This window comes from Aptenodytes patagonicus, chromosome W, assembly GCF_965638725.1.
Source record: "Aptenodytes patagonicus chromosome W, bAptPat1.pri.cur, whole genome shotgun sequence".
Classification (NCBI taxonomy): domain Eukaryota; kingdom Metazoa; phylum Chordata; class Aves; order Sphenisciformes; family Spheniscidae; genus Aptenodytes; species Aptenodytes patagonicus.
This window is the reverse complement of record NC_134981.1, coordinates 46,123,908-46,143,545: the sequence shown is the minus strand read 5'-3', so window position 1 is coordinate 46,143,545 and position 19,638 is coordinate 46,123,908. Positions and strand designations below refer to the sequence as shown.

Below are 19,638 nucleotides of genomic sequence, written 5' to 3'. Positions count from 1 at the left end.
ATGCCTTTTTTTTTTTTATGCTCTTTCAGCACTCCAGCCCTTGTAAACCAGGTAGGCAATGGAGCAAAAATTAGTGACTTTTTAATTCTCCTACAATACAGTCTACTTACTTAGGTCAGAGTCCCAATTAGTTCTATGTTATACACCGCCATACTTGGACCTCAGCTTCAAAATCTTTACAGTTCTGCATAAGTGGCAGCACAAGAATTCAGAAATTTAGTTTCATGGGGCCCTCTTCATGGCTGCTTTCAGGAAAAAGGGTCTACAGAAGAGAGATTTATCAATCCATCCCAATGACAACACTTTTGCTACTCTAGTTATTAGGCTGAAGTAGCCTTCATGGAGACACTGGCAATCAAGGATGGTGCACAAAGCACTAAAACACCCTTGCATTCTATGAAGCAAGTCTCTGAAGTTCCTGGCAGGTAGGTAGCTGTGTAGTTCTGCCAAACACAAAGGTAAATTTGCAAACATTTAAGTGCTTATTAAGCTCACCTATTGGTTATAAAGATGCTCTTGCTTTCTTCTGTCAGTCTAAAGCAAAGCTTTCTTACAAAGAAAACGCCATCTGCAAACATACAAAAAAATGACAGCATGCCCTGACATCTGTGAGTTATGTCACTCACAGATACCACATTAAAAAAAACAAAAAACAAAAAAACCACCACAACAACAAAAAAAACCCCACATCATAAGCCTTACATAACAAGTATAAGAGTTTTTCCAATTACAAATTTTATTTATATTCTTGCCACATCAATTTATGATCTTGGTCTCTCCTTCTTGCCCTTGTATAAGGCCAACAGAGAAACACTTGCTACTTTGACAACCTTGAAGCGAACTCCAGGAATGTCACCAACAGCATGACCCTTCCGACCAAAACCAGCAACCAGAACTTCATCATTTTCCTAGAATGAAAGACAGTGCAAATACAGAGCTATAAACATTAAACCTGTACATACTTCTAAATTAATTTACATTAAATTTGAGCCACATCACAGACTTTCTAAGAAAAGGGTGGAAAGACAGTAAATACTGAAGTCTATTGATAGATATACATGAATTATGGATTATCCCCTTCAGTATTTTGGAGAAGGGAAACATAAACTGAGGTGTCATTTAGCTTGCAGGAGTACTGCTGAGGACCAGCTTACCTTAGCAAGTGAAAAGCACAAAACCACCTCTGGCATTTCTCACCTGCTTCTGCAGATACAGCATTAAGATATACACGGTTCAGAATGCCATGAACCCTTTGTCTAGCCATCACCTGATTCTGTCAATTATGTGTTTCTTTACTTTCATACACAGCTTTCTATAGGTTTTTTCTTGAAAATTATTCACCTCAATGAAGTTCAGACAACCATCATTGGGAACAAAAGCTGTTATTTTTTTGCCGTTCTTGATCAGCTGGACTCTGACACATTTCCTGATGGCAGAGTTAGGCTGCTTAGCTTCTACTCCACTAAAACAGAAGTGCATGAAAATATATTAGCAAAAATCTGTTTGGTAAATTAGCAGATATTCATTACAATACCATGAATCGCTGTTATTTTGTACTAACCATAAGTTGCATGTGTATTTCAAATCAAAAACTATTAGTGATCTACTTAGAGCTATGCAATATCCAAAGACTTAATTAGTTCCTAAACAGAGTAAAAATCAAAAGCAAGTCTTCTAGAGACAAATACTAACTCAGTAATTAAAAATTTGGAAAAGAAAAAGAAACACCTTGGAGTCCTGAGAGTATCCTAACAAAACTTGTAAGTTACTAACATAAAGCCAGAACACAAGTAGATGGAATCTTTGATACTTGCTGACTGCATCAAACAAAGCACACACACTGAAACCCACCCCCCCAAACTAAACTTAAATGTTAAGTAAAATTCTTCTTCTAAAGGTTATACACAATTTCAAAACCAACACTTGAGTATATGAGAACAAATACCTTTCCGCATTGTCACCTAAAAAGCCCAACTGTTTTCAATCTATTACATAGAAGCTACAAAATAATAAATATTTGTCATACTTCAAACTCTAACATATTTAGAAAAAACTTAGAGGTGTTTCTTCTTTAAAGTCACATATGGGATCTTTCAAAGGTCCCAAATTACCAGGAATTTTCCTGGTGACTCCAAGGACAACAACCCAGAATATCCTACACTGTGCATTAGGTGGCTGTGGGTCAGACACAAGCACCAGGTGCTTGTGCCACGACTTAGCTCACTGCTGAGAGCATGCTCTCGCATACCCCTAACCCGGCACAAGCACAAGCTGTCCCCATGCCACGGTAAACTACCCCCAGCGCATGCGAGGCCGTAAAGGCACACTTCGGGGAGTTTTACCCACACTTTTTCCAGAACAATTCCCTTGGCGTGAGAAGCGCCGCCGAAGGGGTTGGCCTTCAGCGCAGTGCCCAAGTGGGCCTTCTTATACTGTTTGTCGTGCCACTTCTGATCGCGGCGGTGGCTGCGGAGTTTCCGAGCGGTACGGAGCCCACGGCACTTCCCTAGAAAACACGGGCAGAGAGAGCTAGAGGTCACCGAGCGGCTCCTGCCATCACTGTCCCTCGCGGGCCTCGGGAGGCAACCAAGCGGCGGCCAACGGCTGCGGGGCACGCGAGACCGCAGACCTCCTCGCCTCGGGGGGGGACACACGACTGACAGTATCACTACCAACAGGCAGCAAGGGGGAATAGGGGAGAAAGGCTAACGGAGACGCTGCTAACACCGAAGCCTAGGAACGTTGTGAGGGCCCAGAGCCAGTGGAGGAGACTCACGGGACAATGAGGGGGAGCGCTCTGGGCCGATTCTCTGGGCACACACCACTTCCACTCTCCCCCCCCGTCCCAGTCCCAGTCCCAGTCCCAGTCCCCGTCCCCGTCCCCGTCCCCCCAAGGCCGCCGCTACGTCTCTCCCTCCATTCCCCCCCCCCCCCCAAGGTCGCCGCTACAACACTTACCCATCCTGCCGCCACGCCTGCCAAACCGAAAAAAGAGAGACCCCTAGTGCGCCGCGCCGGTTAGCTGCGGCCACAAGGACCCGCGTTGGGGTGACCATGTCGCGCCTAACTGGAAACTCCCATCTGGAACCAGCACCGGTCGCCACCGCTCGCGTGAGGCTCCCCCGAGGAAGGGGCTGTGACGGGCCCGGCTGAGGGGCGTCCCCGTACAGCTGCAGAACCAAATCACCCCGCAACCCTGCACACCGAGGCGGGAAGAGGGGATAAGTAGCTCTACTGTCACTTCTAATTTTAGCAGCACACCCCGCAGTCCTTGGCTGGGTACACAGCCTGTGCCGTTGTGTAACGGCAGCCATTACCCGGCGGCGCGGGGGCCGTCGTTCCTCAACGGTGTGAGGTGAGCGCCCACAGCAGCAGAGAATTTCTTTCCCTCTTGCAGTTTAAAAGCAGGTGATGATATCTCGATACCAGTAGTGACTTGTCTTTTTTTTCCTTCTTTAATCTGGTTTCTTTGGGAATTACAGACCTGTCGTGGTTTAACCTCAGTCGGCAACTGAGCACCGCACAGCCGCTCGCTCACTCCTCCCCCTCCCCGGTGGGATGGGGGAGAGAATTGGAAGAGTAGACGTGAGAAAAACTCGTGGGTTGAGATAAAAACAGTTTAATAATTGAAATAAAATAATAATAACAATAATAATAATGTAATAATAATAATAATAATAATACACAAAGTGATGCACAGTGCAATTGCTCACCACCCGCCGACCGATGCCCAGCCAGTCCCCGAGCAGCGGCCCCCCCGGCCAGCTTTCCCCAGTTTATGTACTGAGCATGACGTCCCATGGTATGGAATGTCCCTTTGGCCAGTTTGGCTGTGCCCCCTCCCAGCTTCTTGTGCACCTCCAGCCTTCTCAGTCGGTAGAGCATGGGAAGCTGAAAAGTCCTTGGCTAGTGTAAGCATTACCTAGCAACAACTAAAACATTGGTGTGTTATCAACATTATTCTCCTCCTAAATCCAAAACACAGCACTGTACCAGCTACTAGGAAGAAAATTAACTCTATCCCAGCCAAAACCAGGACATCAGCCTACCATAGCCCAACTTGTAAGATGTAAACAAAATTGTTAACTTCCCATTGACTTTGTCCTTCAGGAAGTATTGATATACTGAGAAGTATTTTCTTATTGCTCTTCTGAAAAGAAATATATGCTAATATAAGCAGTGAGTAACAATGTGGTATCACTATCATAAACAGTAGCATTTGAACCATTTATTGATGGATGCTCTAGTGACTGTTTTTAATAAGGTCCTGATCCAGGATCTTACTGACTTCAGTGCTCTTCAAATCAAACCTAAAGAACTTATGATCATACTTTAGCACTAGTCAACAAAGAGAAACCAAGGCCAGGCCACCCTAGGGTCATAGTAGGCTGTAAGGAACATCAGTTTTTTCAAGAAACTCTTAAGTTATCTGTAGAGGGGTAAAACAAGTAAAACCTTTCTAGAGAAGTTCTAATTGCATGGAGAGAAGAGTCTTGTCCTCGAACACTGAGAGTAGTAATTTCTTTACTTCTTTCTTGGTATACTGCAGACCAAGGTATTTCTTAATGCAAGGATAACAAAATCAATTCTATAATAAATATATATCATTATTTATTAATTATGGAAAACTTCATTTACAAGTTTAAGTCTAGTGGAGGTTTCTTCCTTACATATATGTTTAATTGGCATGGTTTAGTTAATTAGGGTCTCTATTTCAGTGGTAGAAGAACTATTTAGAAATTTACGTGAACTGGTTTCAGTCCCAAGAAGAGCTAGTTAATCCCTAATTTTATTTTAGTATTTATTTTCCTATGAAATATATCCAGATATTAGTGCAACATTTTCTACCAAATCAATTGCATTCCCATTGGGAAAAAAAACCCAAGCAAACAAACAAAAAAAACCCAAACAAAAAACCCAAAAAAACTCCAACAAAATTAAGGAAAAATAACTAGAGCAACCTTCAGTTAAAATCTCATGCACTGCTCTGTCTCATTTGTCCAATAAAAATGAGTTTCCTTAGAACAGAACCAAGGACGTTATTTCCCATCCATGAAGATCACATCCTCAAACCACTTCTGTGTCTCCCAGCCATGAAATGACCTGCTAATGAAATTACCTCTGTGCTTGTTGAAAGTTGCTGGGCACACCCTGTAAAATGGAGTACAGAGGTGAAATATAGAACCATATTGCTCTGTTGGGATTTTCATTTTTAAAACAGTATCTCAAGAAATCCTGAAAGCACACATTCAACGCACACTTACCTGTTGAAAAATGTTTCCTCACTGAATGGTCATGGTATCAAAAGCAGCCACCTTCCATACCTCAAACTAATACAATTAGTATATTAAGTATAACTCAAACATGTATTTTTGTGTGAGAAAAAAGGGAATGGGAATCCAAGAGACCTGCAGAGAAAGGTAAAGAAATCTAAGAGCATTATAATACAAAGATTTACAGTTGATTCATAGTTATCCTCCTATTATTTCCTCTCCCATTCTCTGAATTATCTTTTTTTAAACCTATCTGAAGTCTTATTCAACCTTTATTCATATTTGTTTTTCATCCTTTGGATATGAAAGTATTTACACTCAAACGATAAGGTCGCAGAATAGTTGAACAAAGGTATTGAAAGATACTTGGTCTGGAATTATTCCCAACTTCACCCTCTTTGTTCTCCAACATACACATGTGCTAATAAGTTTTGTTAAACTCAGTCTGGATGCCTGTGATACTTCAGTAATAAAAAAATATCTCAAACTGACCAACTTTCCTCATGTATTAAAAAAAAAAATCTATGCCAAGACCCTTGGGGAATTCTGGATCTTGTAACCAGCTCTCCGTCACAGCAATATATATATATATATGTATGTGTATGTATCTCCGTTGTTAGTACATCTTCTCCTTTCCTGATTAAACAGCAACAGCTACCGTTAAGTTCCTGTAGGCGTGACCCAGATTGTCCTTTGTATGTGGGTCCAAGCCACATATAAATTAAAATAATGATGCAGTGAACTCCAGCTACAAAAGTTTATTTTCTTTTTCAACATCCACAAACCACTCCTCAATTTTAATGAGATTTTTTTCCACTTACAATATACCCAATTAGTGAGCACTTCTCTAAGCTTTACAATTTTGAGAAGCTTTAGGCAGAGAAACCCAAAGTAAAGAGGCTGATAGAGCTGGTATTGCTACAGAAAAGAGCAAGAGCTAATATATACAGTAGAGCTGCATTATATAGATTACTCTGGCATAAGACGATGACTTTTGCAGCTGCCTTCTGGAAGTAATTGAGCAGCTATACATATGAAGTATAACTCAATATAATTGCTTTGGTTAGGACGGAGAGGTGAGTGCCACTGGAAGTGAAAATTCTCATTCGCAGAAAGTATGATCTGAAGTTATACTTCATTAGGCTAATGGTAATAATGAAATTACAGTGTTTAAAACTCTGTAATTACATTAACTTGCAAAAAAGCAAATTTACCACAAAGGATAATCTGGGCTCATGAGTAAGACAAGACACTCCACAGTTATCTGTAACTGCTACACAGATGAACAGGTATGCAATTTACATGCAAGACTCAAAGTACATAACTAGAAGCCACATACTAGAATAATAGACATTTGACCTAAGAGGTAACTGTGTTTTAAGTCACTGGATTTTAGGGTTGTAACAAGCTTAGTCCAAAACTTGGGACTTTCTTCCCCTAAAGGTTCCTTTACGCCTAAGTAACCACACTGATAGTGTCACACAGGCAAGTTCCAGGGTGTCTCCAACACACCACACAGCATAAGAGGTCATCAAAAGATCTTCAGGTATTTCAGAAGGAGGGATGAATTGGTTAACTGTTAGCAATTCTAGAATTGATTTCCACCAGAAAGCGAGTACACAGCCTAAACAAGACCGTACACCAGCATTATACAACTGACATGTTACATGTGACAAGTTGTAATAAAGCCATCACCATTTTTTTTGCCAAGCATTTATAGCATCGGTCAAGTCTTTGCAGAGATACCTAGTTCAACCTGTAGAGATATGGCAACATCATCTACCTCTGTACCAGCTTCCTGTGTCTGCCACTGGATGCTATAATCCCTTTCAATAACACAATCTAAATTCTTGAAAGCTCCCCTTGCGTTCTCCCCATTCTCTACAGGTCCTGGTTTCAGCTGGGATAGAGTTAATTTTCTCCTTAGTAGCTGGTACAGTGCTGTGTTTTGGATTTAGCATGAGAATAAAGTGATAACACACTGATGTTTTAGTTGTTGCTAAACAGTGTTTATATTAAGTCAAGGACTTTTCAGCTTCCCATGCTCTGCCAGCGAGGAGGTGCACAAGAAGCTGGGAGGGCGCACAGCCAGGACAGCTGACCCAAACTGGCCAAAGGGACATTCCATACCATGGGACGTCATGCTCAGTACATAAACTGGGGAAAGCTGGCCGGGGGGGCCGCTGCTTGGGGATGGGCTGGGCATCGGTCAGCAGGTGGTGAGCAATTGCATTGTGCATCACTTGTTTTGTATATTCTATTATTATTTTTTTATTCCTTTGCTGTCCTATTAAACTGTCTTTATCTCAACCCACAGGTTTTACTTTTTTTTTCCGATTCTCTCCCCCACCCCACCAGGGCGGGGTGGGGCAGAGGGTGAGCAAGCAGCTGTGTGGTACTTAGTTGCCAACTGGGGTTAAACCACGACACTACACAAGAAAAATTGAGATTATAGAAACTTCTCTTCCATATTAATGATACTTAAACACAGATAAAAGAAAAGAGGGAAAGAATAAAAGGTAACAAGTATAAATCTTTTTCACTCTCTGATGATATGAGCTCTTTACTCAGGCAGATAAGAGTCCTTGCTTCTCCTGAGCTCTAGGTCAAAGTCTGAGTTCAAATGCAATATCAAATGGTGTTTCCCTTTCTGTCTTGAAGAAGAGATCAGTAGAAATGGTGTGAAGTTGAGCAGGCAATGCTATCTAGCTGAGGAAATTTGGGTCTGAGATCTACAACTTTATAACCCTTAAAAGTATAACAGTGAGCAGAAAATACAGAAAAGGGCAGACATGAAGCCAAGGCATTAAAAGTGATAAAAGCAAAGAACAGTTTGTCTCTCTCCATACCTAGGATACTTTTAAATTGTATATTACCTGAATTTTCAATTAAAGTATCCGGACTATTAAGGAGACAGCTGTGTGGACAAAGTTTTCTGTTAACTATCAAACAATCAAAACTTAGTCAAAAAGGAAATACACTTGGACACATCAGAAAATATCCTGATCTCAAAACAATATTCACCAATAGTAGATTAAGTCTTTAGGAGGGAGGTTGGACTAGATGACCTTTAGAGGTCCCTTCCAACCCAAACTATTCTATGATTCTATAAGTTCATAGAATGTGTTTGTGGATTTGAATGTGTCCTTGTGTGTTCCATAAAACTGTATTTGGGCTTTGCTCATGATCCTCTGTTCACCTTTTGTCCACTGCATATGTATGTTGTTGAAGAATAATATGTGACTGACCAAGCTTTGTTATTTCAAAGCTTTGTTATTTCAAAGCTTGGTTTATTTCAATGTAAAACAGATAAATGTAAAATGGTGATTGGTCAACTCAATCACTAGAGCTCATCTAATCATACACTTCTCAAGTATAACTACTGCACTGCTCCTTTCAAGAAGTTTTATTTGTAAACCCAGTAGTGGAGTTGTGGAGATAGTTGTTTTGTCATAATTCTTCACCAGAATGAAGTAAATGTTTAGGGTGACTTCTTTGTTTTCAGTAGATCTCATTTCCCTTTAGATACCATACAAGTCTGTTTATTCCTGAAGCTGATAAAAAAGGAACATTTTTAAGAACTGTATCAAATGCTTAATATTATCAACAAGCGTCAAGAGGTAAGGAAAGGCTTTTTCTTCATGCTCTTTGCCACTCAGTATTTCAGATTGTAGCCTTATGTTTCGGTTAATACCTTGTCCTGGTTTCGGCAGGGATGGAGTTCATTTCCTTCCTAGTAGCTGGTACAGTGCTGTGTTTTGGATTGAGATGAGAACAAAGTTGATAACACACCGATGGTTTAGTTGTTGCTAGGTAATGCTTACACTAGTCAAGGACTTTTCAGCTTCCCATGCTCTACCGACTGAGAAGGCTGGAGGTGCACGGGGGGCTGGGAGGGGGCACAGCCAGGACAGCTGACCCCAACTGGCCAAAGGGATATTCCATACCATGTGACGTCATGCTCAGCAATAAAAGCTGGGGGAAGAAGGAGGAAGGGGGGGACGTTCGGGGTGATGGCATTTGTCTTCCCAAGTAACCGTTACGCGTGATGGAGCCCTGCTTTCCTGGAGATGGCTGAACACCTGCCTGCCGATGGGAAGGAGTGAATGAATTCCTTGTTTTGCTTTGCTTGCGTGCACGGCTTTTGCTTTCCCTATTAAACTGTCTTTATCTCAACCCACGAGTTTTCTCACTTTTACCCTTCCGATTCTCTCCCCCATCCCACTGTGGGGGAGTGAGCGAGCGGCTGGGTGGTGCTTAGTTGCCGGCTGAGGTTAAACCACGACAGTCCTTTTTGGCGCCCAACGTGGGGCTCGAAGGGTTCGAGATAATGACAGGTTTGATTGGAATGTGCTAGATCGAATTTATGCCTGTTATAGCTGTTTAGCTATTAATTGGCAGGCTCCTGTGCTTGCCATGGGGCTTGCTTGCCTTACTGTATATTAGAGTCTAGTGCTCGTTAGTGGCTGCTTTTTGCTTTCGCTGCTTGCTGTACTGCTTATCATCATACTCTACTGTGCCTGGGAACATTTTGATAACAGCAATGGCGATGTGCCTGGGCTGGCAGATGGCCAGGGCATCGCTGCTGTTTCTGTGCTGCTGTACTGGACAGGCTGGAACTCCAGTGTGAACTCGAGTCGAAGGGACTGTGACCTGTGGATGAGTCCATGCGGGAGCAGGACACCCCAAAGCGTCTGTGGCCGTGGATAAGCCCATGCCAGAGCAGGTACATCTCAAAGCGTCTGTGGCCGCGGTTATGTTTGTGCTACAGCAGGTTTACTTCTGAAGGGACTGTGGCTGTGAGTAAGGCCATGCTGGAGCAGGTATGTCTCTGAAGACATTGTGGCCCATGGAGAAGGCCATGCTGGAACAGGTGCATCTCAAAGTGACTGTGGATAAGTCTATGCCGCAGCAGGTGTACCCCTGGAGAGACTGTGGCTCATAGATAAGGCTCCACTTGGAGCAGGTACATCCCTAAGGGACTGCAGTCTGTGGATAAGTCCAAGCCGGAGCAGGGGCAAGGGGAGGAGTTCACTGCAATGTTAAACCCTATGGTTTGATCCGAAGGGACCAGGGGTGGAGACTGTAATGGAAATACCTTTAAATTGTTGTAACCCATGATTTGAGTTGCATGTTATAGGAATTACTATAGCAGGAACCCCTTGTTGCTAGCCAGGCTAGGAGCAAGGGGAGGAGTTCGTTGCAATGTTAAACCCTATAACCTGGCCCAAAGGGACCAGGGGTGAAGATTGTAAGGGAAACACCTTTAAATTGTTGTAACCCATGATTTGAGTTGCGTGTTATAGAAATTACTATAGCAGGAACCACCCGAACCAGTGGAGGACAAGCCTTACAAGAAGCAGTGCAAGTGCAGCAGTGACCTGACCTGAGCTGGCTTTGGTGCCCAGTAACTCCACGCAACACACCACCTCTCCTGTCCTGAGTGACCACCATCACAGATGGAGCCCAAAGTCACGGACTAAATGAACTCAATGGATATTTCATGGACATTTCTGGACATTTTACAGACATTCCACAAGGGTGGTCCATAGACTAAGGGAATGATATCTGTGTGTTATATCAAAGGATGGAAAGCGGGGTGGGTGGTTAATGAGGTTGTACTGGAAAATATGGGACTTGAGCATGACGTAGATGGTATAGAATAAGGGGTGGATACTGTCCTGGTTTCGGCAGGGATAGAGTTAATTTCCTTCCTAGTAGCTGGTACAGTGTTTTGGATTTAGGATGAGAACAAAGTTGATAACACACCGATGTTTTAGTTGTTGCTAAGTAGTGCTTACACTAGTCAAGGACTTTTCAGCTTCCCATGCTCTGCTGACTGGGAGGGCTGGAGGTGCACGGGGGGCTGGGAGGGGGCACAACCAGGACAGCTGACCCCAACTGGCCAAAGGGATATTCCATACCATGTGACGTCATGCTCAGCATATAAAGCTGGGGAAAGAAGAAGGAAGGGGGGGATGTTCGGGGTGATGGTGTTTGTCTTCCCAAGTAACCGTTACGCGTGATGGAGCCCTGCTTTCCTGGAGATGGCTGAACACCTGCCTGCCGATGGGAAGGAGTGAATGAATTCCTTGTTTTGCTTTGCTTGTGCACACAGTTTTTGCTTTCCCTATTAAATTGTCTTTATCTCAACCCACGAGTTTTCTCACTTTTACCCTTCCGATTCTCTCCCCCATCCCACTGGAGGGGGAGTGAGTGAGCAGCTCTGTGGTGCTTAGTTGCCAGCTGAGGTTAAACCACAACATACCTAGACTGTAGTCTTCATTTTTCTAGCCTGATTACCTTGTATAAACAAAGCATGCCTTACGACTATGCCCTCGAAGAAGAACTAGAAGACTGATTGATAAAAGGGGAACATCCTGCTCTAGAAGGCGCCGGAGGCTAGATGATTGCCAAAGAAACAAGAAGTCAGCAAAAAACTGCGGTAACTAGGGGAAAGGTAAAGGCGGCAGGGGGAGATCGCGACCACCGACTCAATTCAAGACTGCAAAGACTTACCCCCCCCAAGGCGCATGCGTGCTAATTTACATGGCAAGCGAGGCTAATTTGAACACAACTAACCAATGAGCATGAACTTAGGCGGGCTTTTACTAATCATGTAACAAGATAAATACGCTGTAGTTCTTGTGTGTGGTGTGCTAGCTTTGTGGAATTACCACCTAGCACCCATCTTTGCGCAAACATGAGATAAATAAATATCTCGGCTCTGTGTGTAAGATTGGCTTATTGCACACAGCCTGTAATCAGGCTAGTACAATGAGGACTACAGTCTAGGTATTAACCCAAACATATGGCTACAGTAGGATGTGGGGTAACAGTGTTAAACTGAAAGAGGGTAGATTTAGATGAGAGATTAGGCACAGTCAACACAGGTTCACAAAGGGAAAGTCCTGTCTAACTAATTTGATCTCCTTCTACATTAAGGTCACCTGCCTAGTGGATGAAGGGAAGGCGGTGGATGGAGTTTTTCTGGATTTTAGTAAGGCTTTTGATACTGTCCCTCACAGCATCCTTCTGGACAAGTTGTCCAGCTGTGAGATGAGCAGGCACACAGTGCGCTGGGTGAAGAACTGGCTGAAGGGCAGGGCTCAAAGGGTTGTAGGGAATGGGGCCACATCTGGCTGGCAACCGGTCACCAGCGGTGTTCCTCAGGGCTCAATTCTAGGGCCAGTTCTGTTCAATATTTTTATCAATGATCTGGATGCAGGAGTTGAATGCACCATTAGCAAGTTTGCTGACAGCAAGTGGGAGGTGCTGTTGACTCTCTTGAGGGACAAGAGGCCTTGCAGAGGGATCTGGATAGATTGGAGCATTGGGCAATCATTAGTGGCATGAAATTTAACAAGAACAAATGAGTGGTGTGGTTGATACTCGAGAGGGAAGGGATGCCATCCAGAGGGACCTTGACAGGCTTGAGGAGTGGGCCCGTGCGAACCTCATGAGGTTCAACAAGACCAAGTGCAAGGTTCAAACATGGATACAGGCTGGGCGATGAGTGGATTGAGAGCAGCCCTGCCGAGAAGGACTTGGGGATACTGGTGGATGAAAAATTGGACATGAGCCAGCAATGTGCACTTGCAGCCCAGAAAGCCAATCATATCCTGGGCTGCATGAAAAGAAGTGTGGCTAGCAGGATGAGGGAGGTGATTCTCCCCCTCTACTCCCCTCTCATGAGACCCCACCTGGAGTTCTGCATCCAGCTCTGGGTTCCCCAGCAGAAGAAAGACACGGACCTGTTGGAGCGGGTCCAGAGGAGGGCCACGAAAATGATCAGAGGGCTGGAACACCTCTCCTATGAGGAAAGGCTGAGAGAGTTGGGGTTGTTCAGCCTGGAGAAGAGAAGGCTCTGAGGAGACCTTATAGCTGCCTTCTAGCACTTAAAGGGGGCCTAGAGGAAAGATGGGGAGGGACTTTTTATCAAGGAGTGTAGTGATAGGACGAGGGGTAACGGTTTTAAACTGAAAGAGGGTAGATTTAGATCCGATATAAGGAAGAAATTCTTTACTGTGAGGGTGGTGAGAGACTGGAACAAGTTGCGCAGAGAAGTTGTGGATGCCCCCTCCCTGGAAGTGTTTAAGGCCAGGTTGGATGAGGCTTTGAGCAATCTGATCTAGTGGAAGGTATCCCTGCCCATGGCAGGGAAGTTGGAACTAGATGATCTTTGAAGATCCCTTCCAACCCACACCATTCTATGATTCTATGATTCTATAAAGTGTTAATTCAGAGAAGGAAAGGAAGGCAAAGAATTCTGGGGAAAAGGGTGTGGGAATGGGAGGACAGGCAAAAATATGAGTAGTTCAGGAACAGAAAGAAATAAAAGGACTGGGGACTGAGAAAGATCACTTGAAAACAGCTAGGAATATAGGAAACAACCTGAGTGGGAATGATGTAAAATAGTAAAGGTCTGCCTTACGATTTTAGAGGTTCCATTCAAGCATGTGACTTGAATTTCTGGAGAGGAAGGTCTAGAGAGGAATCACAAAGGAAGACACAGCTGATGTATATTTTGATTAGGTTGACTAGGACAGAGAGACTATAGAAGAGATACCCGTGCCATGTATCCTTGTGAGAATGACCCTGATGTCTCAGTCTGACAATCGAAAAACTGAGGTGCTGTACTTCATTGGTGTTATGGGTTGACCCCAGCCAGCAGCCAAGCACCCACACAGCTGCTCGCTCACTCCCCTCCCCCAGCAAGATGAGGGAGAGAATAGGAAGAGCAAAACTGAGAAAAACCATGGGTCAAGATAAAGACAGTTTAATAGGTGAAGGAAAGAGGAAAAAACCCCACAGTGACGCAAAGGCAATCACTCACCACTTCCCACAAGCACACCGATGCCCAGCCAGTCTCAGAGCAACGGCCACCTCAGAAGCCAAAAAAACCCCATCCCCTTCTTCTTCTACCCCCAGTTTTTATTGTTGAGCATGAAATATATATGGCATGAAATATCCCTTTGGCCAGTTTGGATCAGCTGTCCTGGCTGTGCCCCTCCCAATCTCTTGATCACCCCTAGCCTACTTGCTGGGGTAAGAGAAAGCCTTGATGCTGTGCAAGCACTGTTCAACAATAGCCAAAACACTGGTGTGTTATCAACACTATTATTTTAGCCACAAATACAAAGCACAGCACCATATGGGCTGCTATGTGTCATGGATGTAGTGAGACTGCATTTCACTTGTAAGAGAAAAGCAACGATACACTTTATTGATAGAAAACAGTGAGTTAAAGTTCAATGGTAAATGTGACTGATTTAACAATATTCGATGGCAAGTTACACTTGATTATTTACTGCATAGAGGACAGGGTCAGACAAAACTGTCAGGGAGACTCTCCTGCCGAGCCATGAGGTTCAGAAAGGACCCCCTTGCTTTCTAAACTCCTCCTCAGAGAGGAGTCTAGGTGCGGCTGGATCCAATCCTAGTCCCAGATTTCGTCAATGGTTATGTCTAAAGGATTATATATGCGCGATCAATCCTTTATATCACTTAGCTAAGATTTCAAAGTTTAGCATGCTATTAGTCACTTACCGAGGATCTGTTGCAGCAAGGAATCTCTCAACCTCGAGGAGTAAGATCCTGCCATGCAGCCCGCTGCCGTGCAGGAGAGCTCAACAGGCTCTCGGGCTGTCCACTATTTATAGAGTAAGATGATTGACTTATAGTCATATTTGCATACCAGCAAGATGTCTGGGTCGCTATGCCAGACAGCCCTTGGCTACTATGTTGCCATCCATTCCCAAAGTCCAGCATAAGCTGGATGCAGCCACAACAACAACCACTGGTGGTAGTTGCTTATGCGGGGGGGGGGGGGGGAGCACACCACCACACTATGAAGAAAGTTAACTCTATCCCAGCCAGACCTAGTACACCTAGTATAATCTCTACCACAATTCCAAATCATTTGCGGCATGCTCAGGTCTTACACTATCCAATACATCCTCATCAGCCACCACCCTCCTCCCTGCCCTTTGACATATACACAAATATAATTCCCGTATTCTATGAGCCATCCCCCAAATGTCCACAAAAATCCGTTCAGTTCGTTTAGTCCATGACTTGGGCTCCATCTGTTACAGTGGTCATTCAGGACAGGAGAGGCAGTGTGTTGTGCTGGGTTGTTGGGTGCCAAAACCAGCTCAAGTTGGGTCACCACTGTGCTTGCCCCATTTCTTGCAAGACTCATTCTCCATTGGTTTGGGTGGTTCCTTCCGTAGTACTTCTGTATTCGGTTTGCGTGGCAAGGTTTTAGTAGCAGGGGGGGCTTCAGGAGTGGCTTCTGTGAGAAGCTGCTAGAAGCTTCCCTTATGTCCGAGAGAGCCAATGCCAGCCAGCTCCAAGACAGACCCACCACTGGCCAAGGCTGAGCCAATCAGCGACGGTGGTAGCGCCTCTGTGATAACATATTGTCCTGGTTTCGGCAGGGATAGAGTTAATTTTCTTCCTAGTAGCTGGTACAGTGCTGTGTTTTGGATTTAGGATGAGAACAAAGTTGATAAGGCACTGATGTTTTAGTTGTTGCTAGGTAGTGCTTACGCTAGCCAAGGACTTCTTAGTTTTCCATGCTCTACCGACTGAGAAGGCTGGAGGTGCCCAAGAAGCTGGGAGGGGGCACAGCCAAACTGGCCAAAGGGACATTCCATACCATGGGACGTCATGCTCAGTACATAAACTGGGGAAAGCTGGCCGGGGGGGCCGCTGCTCGGGGACTGGCTGGGCATCGGTCGGCGGGTGGTGAGCAATTGCACTGTGCATCACTTGCTTTGTGTAGTATTATTATTATTACATTATTATTATGCTATTATTATTTTATTTCAATTATTAAACTGTTTTTATCTCAACCCACGAGTTTTTCTCACTTGTGCTCTTCCAGTTCTCTCCCCCATCCCACCGGGGTCAGGGGGGAGTGAGCGAGCGGCTGCGTGGTGCTCGGTTGCCGACTGAGATTAAACCACGACAGTCCTTTTTGGCGCCCAACGTGGGGCTCGAAGGGTTTGAGATAATAACAGATTAACCGGAGTGTATTAAGGAATTTATATCTGTTAACAGTTGTGGGTCACAATGTTGGTTCCTCTGTTCTCGATATTGATTTGTGTAATCTGCATCGAGCTCTTTTTTTTGCTGTACATGTTAGAGATTGGTGTTGGTTTTTGCAGTTTGCTGTGGTCTGCAGTGAATAGTAATGTCTCACTTGTGAGGTTTGTTTTTAGAACACTGACATTGACGTTAGCGTGGTATGTAAATTTCGCAATGAAGCCGTTACTGTGCGCCGGATACCATTTCGTGGAGACAACTAGCAATTACAGTAACTTTTCTGAGAGTTTTTTTACGGAGGAAATACAGAATGGCAGGGTCACTACCTTCTTCTATGATGTTTCCTCCTTCATTACAGTAACTTTCCAGTATTTTGAACAGCCTTGGGTAGTTAAGATACTTCTATTGGTACTTCTTGGGAATATTGTTTTGGTTTTGTCTAAAGTTGGTAAGCAATTTAAGAATATCATCCAGAGATCTGCCCCAAGGCTGGATAGTTATGAGTGGCAGGGTGTGTGGGACAAGATGGGCAAGTACCTAGGCCAATGGGCACCCCCAGTGTTTTGGAACTTCACCCCTGAGCAAGTGCAGAATCCTGAAAAGTTAGTAGAATATTTGGACAAAGTATGCTGTCACCCTGGCAACTCCAGAGAGATGCAGTTCATTGCAACGTGCTGGGGCCTGGCCCATGCCTACCGAGCCCTGTTCAACACCATTCAGTACCCTCAAAGGGAAGAGAAGGTCTCTGGATCTGACGGTAAAACGACACGCACTGCGGCCACTCAGACCCCGGCGACACGCCCTGCAGCCACTCAGATCCCGGCAACAGGCCCTGCGGCCACTCCGACCCCGGCAACAGGCCCTGCGGCCACTCCGACCCCAGCAACATGCACTGCAGCTACTCAGACGCCGGCAACAGGCCCTGCGGCCACTCAAACCCGGGCAACACGCACTACGGCCACTCCAACCCCGGCGACAGGCTCTGCGGCCACTCAGACCCCGGCGACATGCACTGCAGCCACTCAGACCACGGCGACATGCACTGCGGCCACTCAGACCCCGGCGACATGCACTGAGGCCACTCAGACCCCGGCGACATGCACTGCGGCCACTCAGACTCCGGTGACATGCACTTGCACTGCGGCCACTCCAACCCTGGCGACATGCACTGCGGCCACTCCAACCCCAGCAACAGGCCCTGCGGCCACTCAGACTCCGGTGACATGCACTTGCACAGCGGTCACTCCAACCCCGGCGACATGCACTGCGGCCACTCAGACTCCGGTGACATGTACTTGCACTGCGGCCACTCCAACCCCGGCGACATGCACTGCGGCCACTCCAACCCCGGCAACAGGCCCTGTGGCTGAACCAAAGAACCAGCCTGTGCCGGTATCAGTCGCCCCTGTACACAAGAAGAAATTTTGGAAGCGGAAGTCGGCTCGTTTAGTAAGGGAGGAAGAAGCTTCTTCTAAAAGGGAACCGGAGGAAGAACTGTACGACTACCCTGGAGAAGGGCCATCACGAGAACGGGAGGAGGAGAGCCGGCCGCTGACCGGGGAGGAGGAAGAGGAAGAACTCATAAACGAGGCAGTGACCACCCGATCTCTATCCCTGAGTGAGCTGCGAGATATACGAAAAGATTTCAGCCGTCGTCCAGGTGAGCATATTGTCACCTGGCTGCTCCGATGCTGGGATAATGGGGCCAGTAGCCTGGAATTAGAGGGTAGGGAAGCCAAGCAGCTGGGATCCCTTTCTAGGGAAGGGGACATTGATAAAGCAGTTGGAAAAGGGACACGTATCCTCAGCCTTTGGAGGCGACTCTTGTCAAGCGTGAAGGAAAAGTATTCCTTTAAGGAAGATGTCATATGTCGCCCAAGCAAATGGGCCACCATGGAGAAGGGTATCCAGTTCCTGAGGGAATTAGCTGTGCTGGAGGTGATTTATGGTGACCTGAGCAATGAACAGCTATGCAAAGATCCAGACGAAGTCAAGTGCACACGACCCATGTGGCGGAAGTTTATAAGGAGCGCACCATCGTCATATGCCAACTCATTGGCAGTGATGACCTGGAAAGACAGAGAGGAAGAAATGGTGGATGAATTGGCTGGTCAACTCCGGCAATATGAGGAAAGTCTCTCTTCCTCCCTTGTCTCGGCTGTGGAAAAACTGTCCAAAAAACTGTCCCGGGAGTTCCAGCAACTCAGAGAGGATAGGTCCTACTCCCCACCTGTACGGACCAATATCTCGGCTATTAGGAGTCAGCGTTCTTTTGCTCAAGAGAGAGAATATAAAGGGTACACACCACGGGGCACCCTATGGTTTTACCTGCGTGGCCACGGAGAGGACATGAGGAAGTGGGATGGAAAATCTACCTCAGCCCTAGGGGCACGGGTACGTGAGTTGCAAGGAAAAACGATCACAAAAGGGGGTTCTTCCAGGAAAATTGCTGCTCCAGTTTCCAGCGGGCAGTTCCGCAGACAGAGTAGAAGGGCCGATCTTACTTCTGATCTTAATGAAGAGAGTTCTGACTCATATTTACAAGAAATGAGAAACGAATACTGTGATGAGGACTAGAGGGGCCCTGCCTCCAGCCAGGGGGAGGAAAGGGACAACCGGGTTTACTGGACTGTGTGGATTCGGTGGCCTGGCACGTCGGACCCACAGGAGTATAAGGCTGTAGTAGACACCGGCGCACAGTGTACCCTAATGCCATCAAGCTATATAGGGGCAGAACCCATCTTGGCTGAAGAGGGAAATCCTCTTGGAACTCAGGAGGAAAAAGAAATTGTACAGTCTCTGGAAGCAATGTCAGGCTTTGCAGGAAGATTACAGAGCTATGGTCCACATATGCTGGAAGGTACAAATACGTCAGCTTACCCAAAAAGCTTTTGAAGTGGATCCAACAGCAGCCATTGAACAGCTTTCCTGTTTCTTTTCAGCAGACCCTAATGCCAGAGAAGCATTTCTAGGCATGTACCCGAGCAACTGACTCCCTAGGGCCCTGTTTCTCCAAGACCAGCAAGTATGATTATGAATAGGCGTCCACATGACCAACCTGGAGCGTGTAAGGATATGTGGAAGGAGTGTCTGCTCCTTTAAGGTATCTGGTCAAGGACCTTTTTCAATGCAAAAAGGGATAATAAGTAAAGGAAGAAGCCATAAACAAGAACACAGAGAGACACAAACCTGACTGACAAATGATAAAGGAGATCCTGATAAGAACAAACCTGTTCAGTCCCACAAATCAGCAAGGATTTGTGGATTGTGAGAATGTTTATTTTTTCAGTAAGATTATCTGACTAAGGACCTT

The 19,638-nt window shown here is 45.4% G+C and overlaps 1 protein-coding gene across 1 annotated transcript; it reads right to left on the bottom strand.

Moving 5' to 3' along the window:
* Positions 1-712: 712 nt before the first annotated feature.
* LOC143171891 (small ribosomal subunit protein uS12-like) lies at positions 713-3,062 on the bottom strand. The gene is made up of 4 exons (XM_076361055.1): positions 2,959-3,062; positions 2,347-2,506; positions 1,342-1,462; positions 713-908 (listed from the first exon to the last, which is right to left on the bottom strand). Exons 1-4 carry the CDS (start codon positions 2,960-2,962, stop codon positions 762-764), a joined length of 432 nt encoding a protein of 143 aa, XP_076217170.1. The 5' UTR covers positions 2,963-3,062; the 3' UTR covers positions 713-761.
* Positions 3,063-19,638: the final 16,576 nt, after the last annotated feature.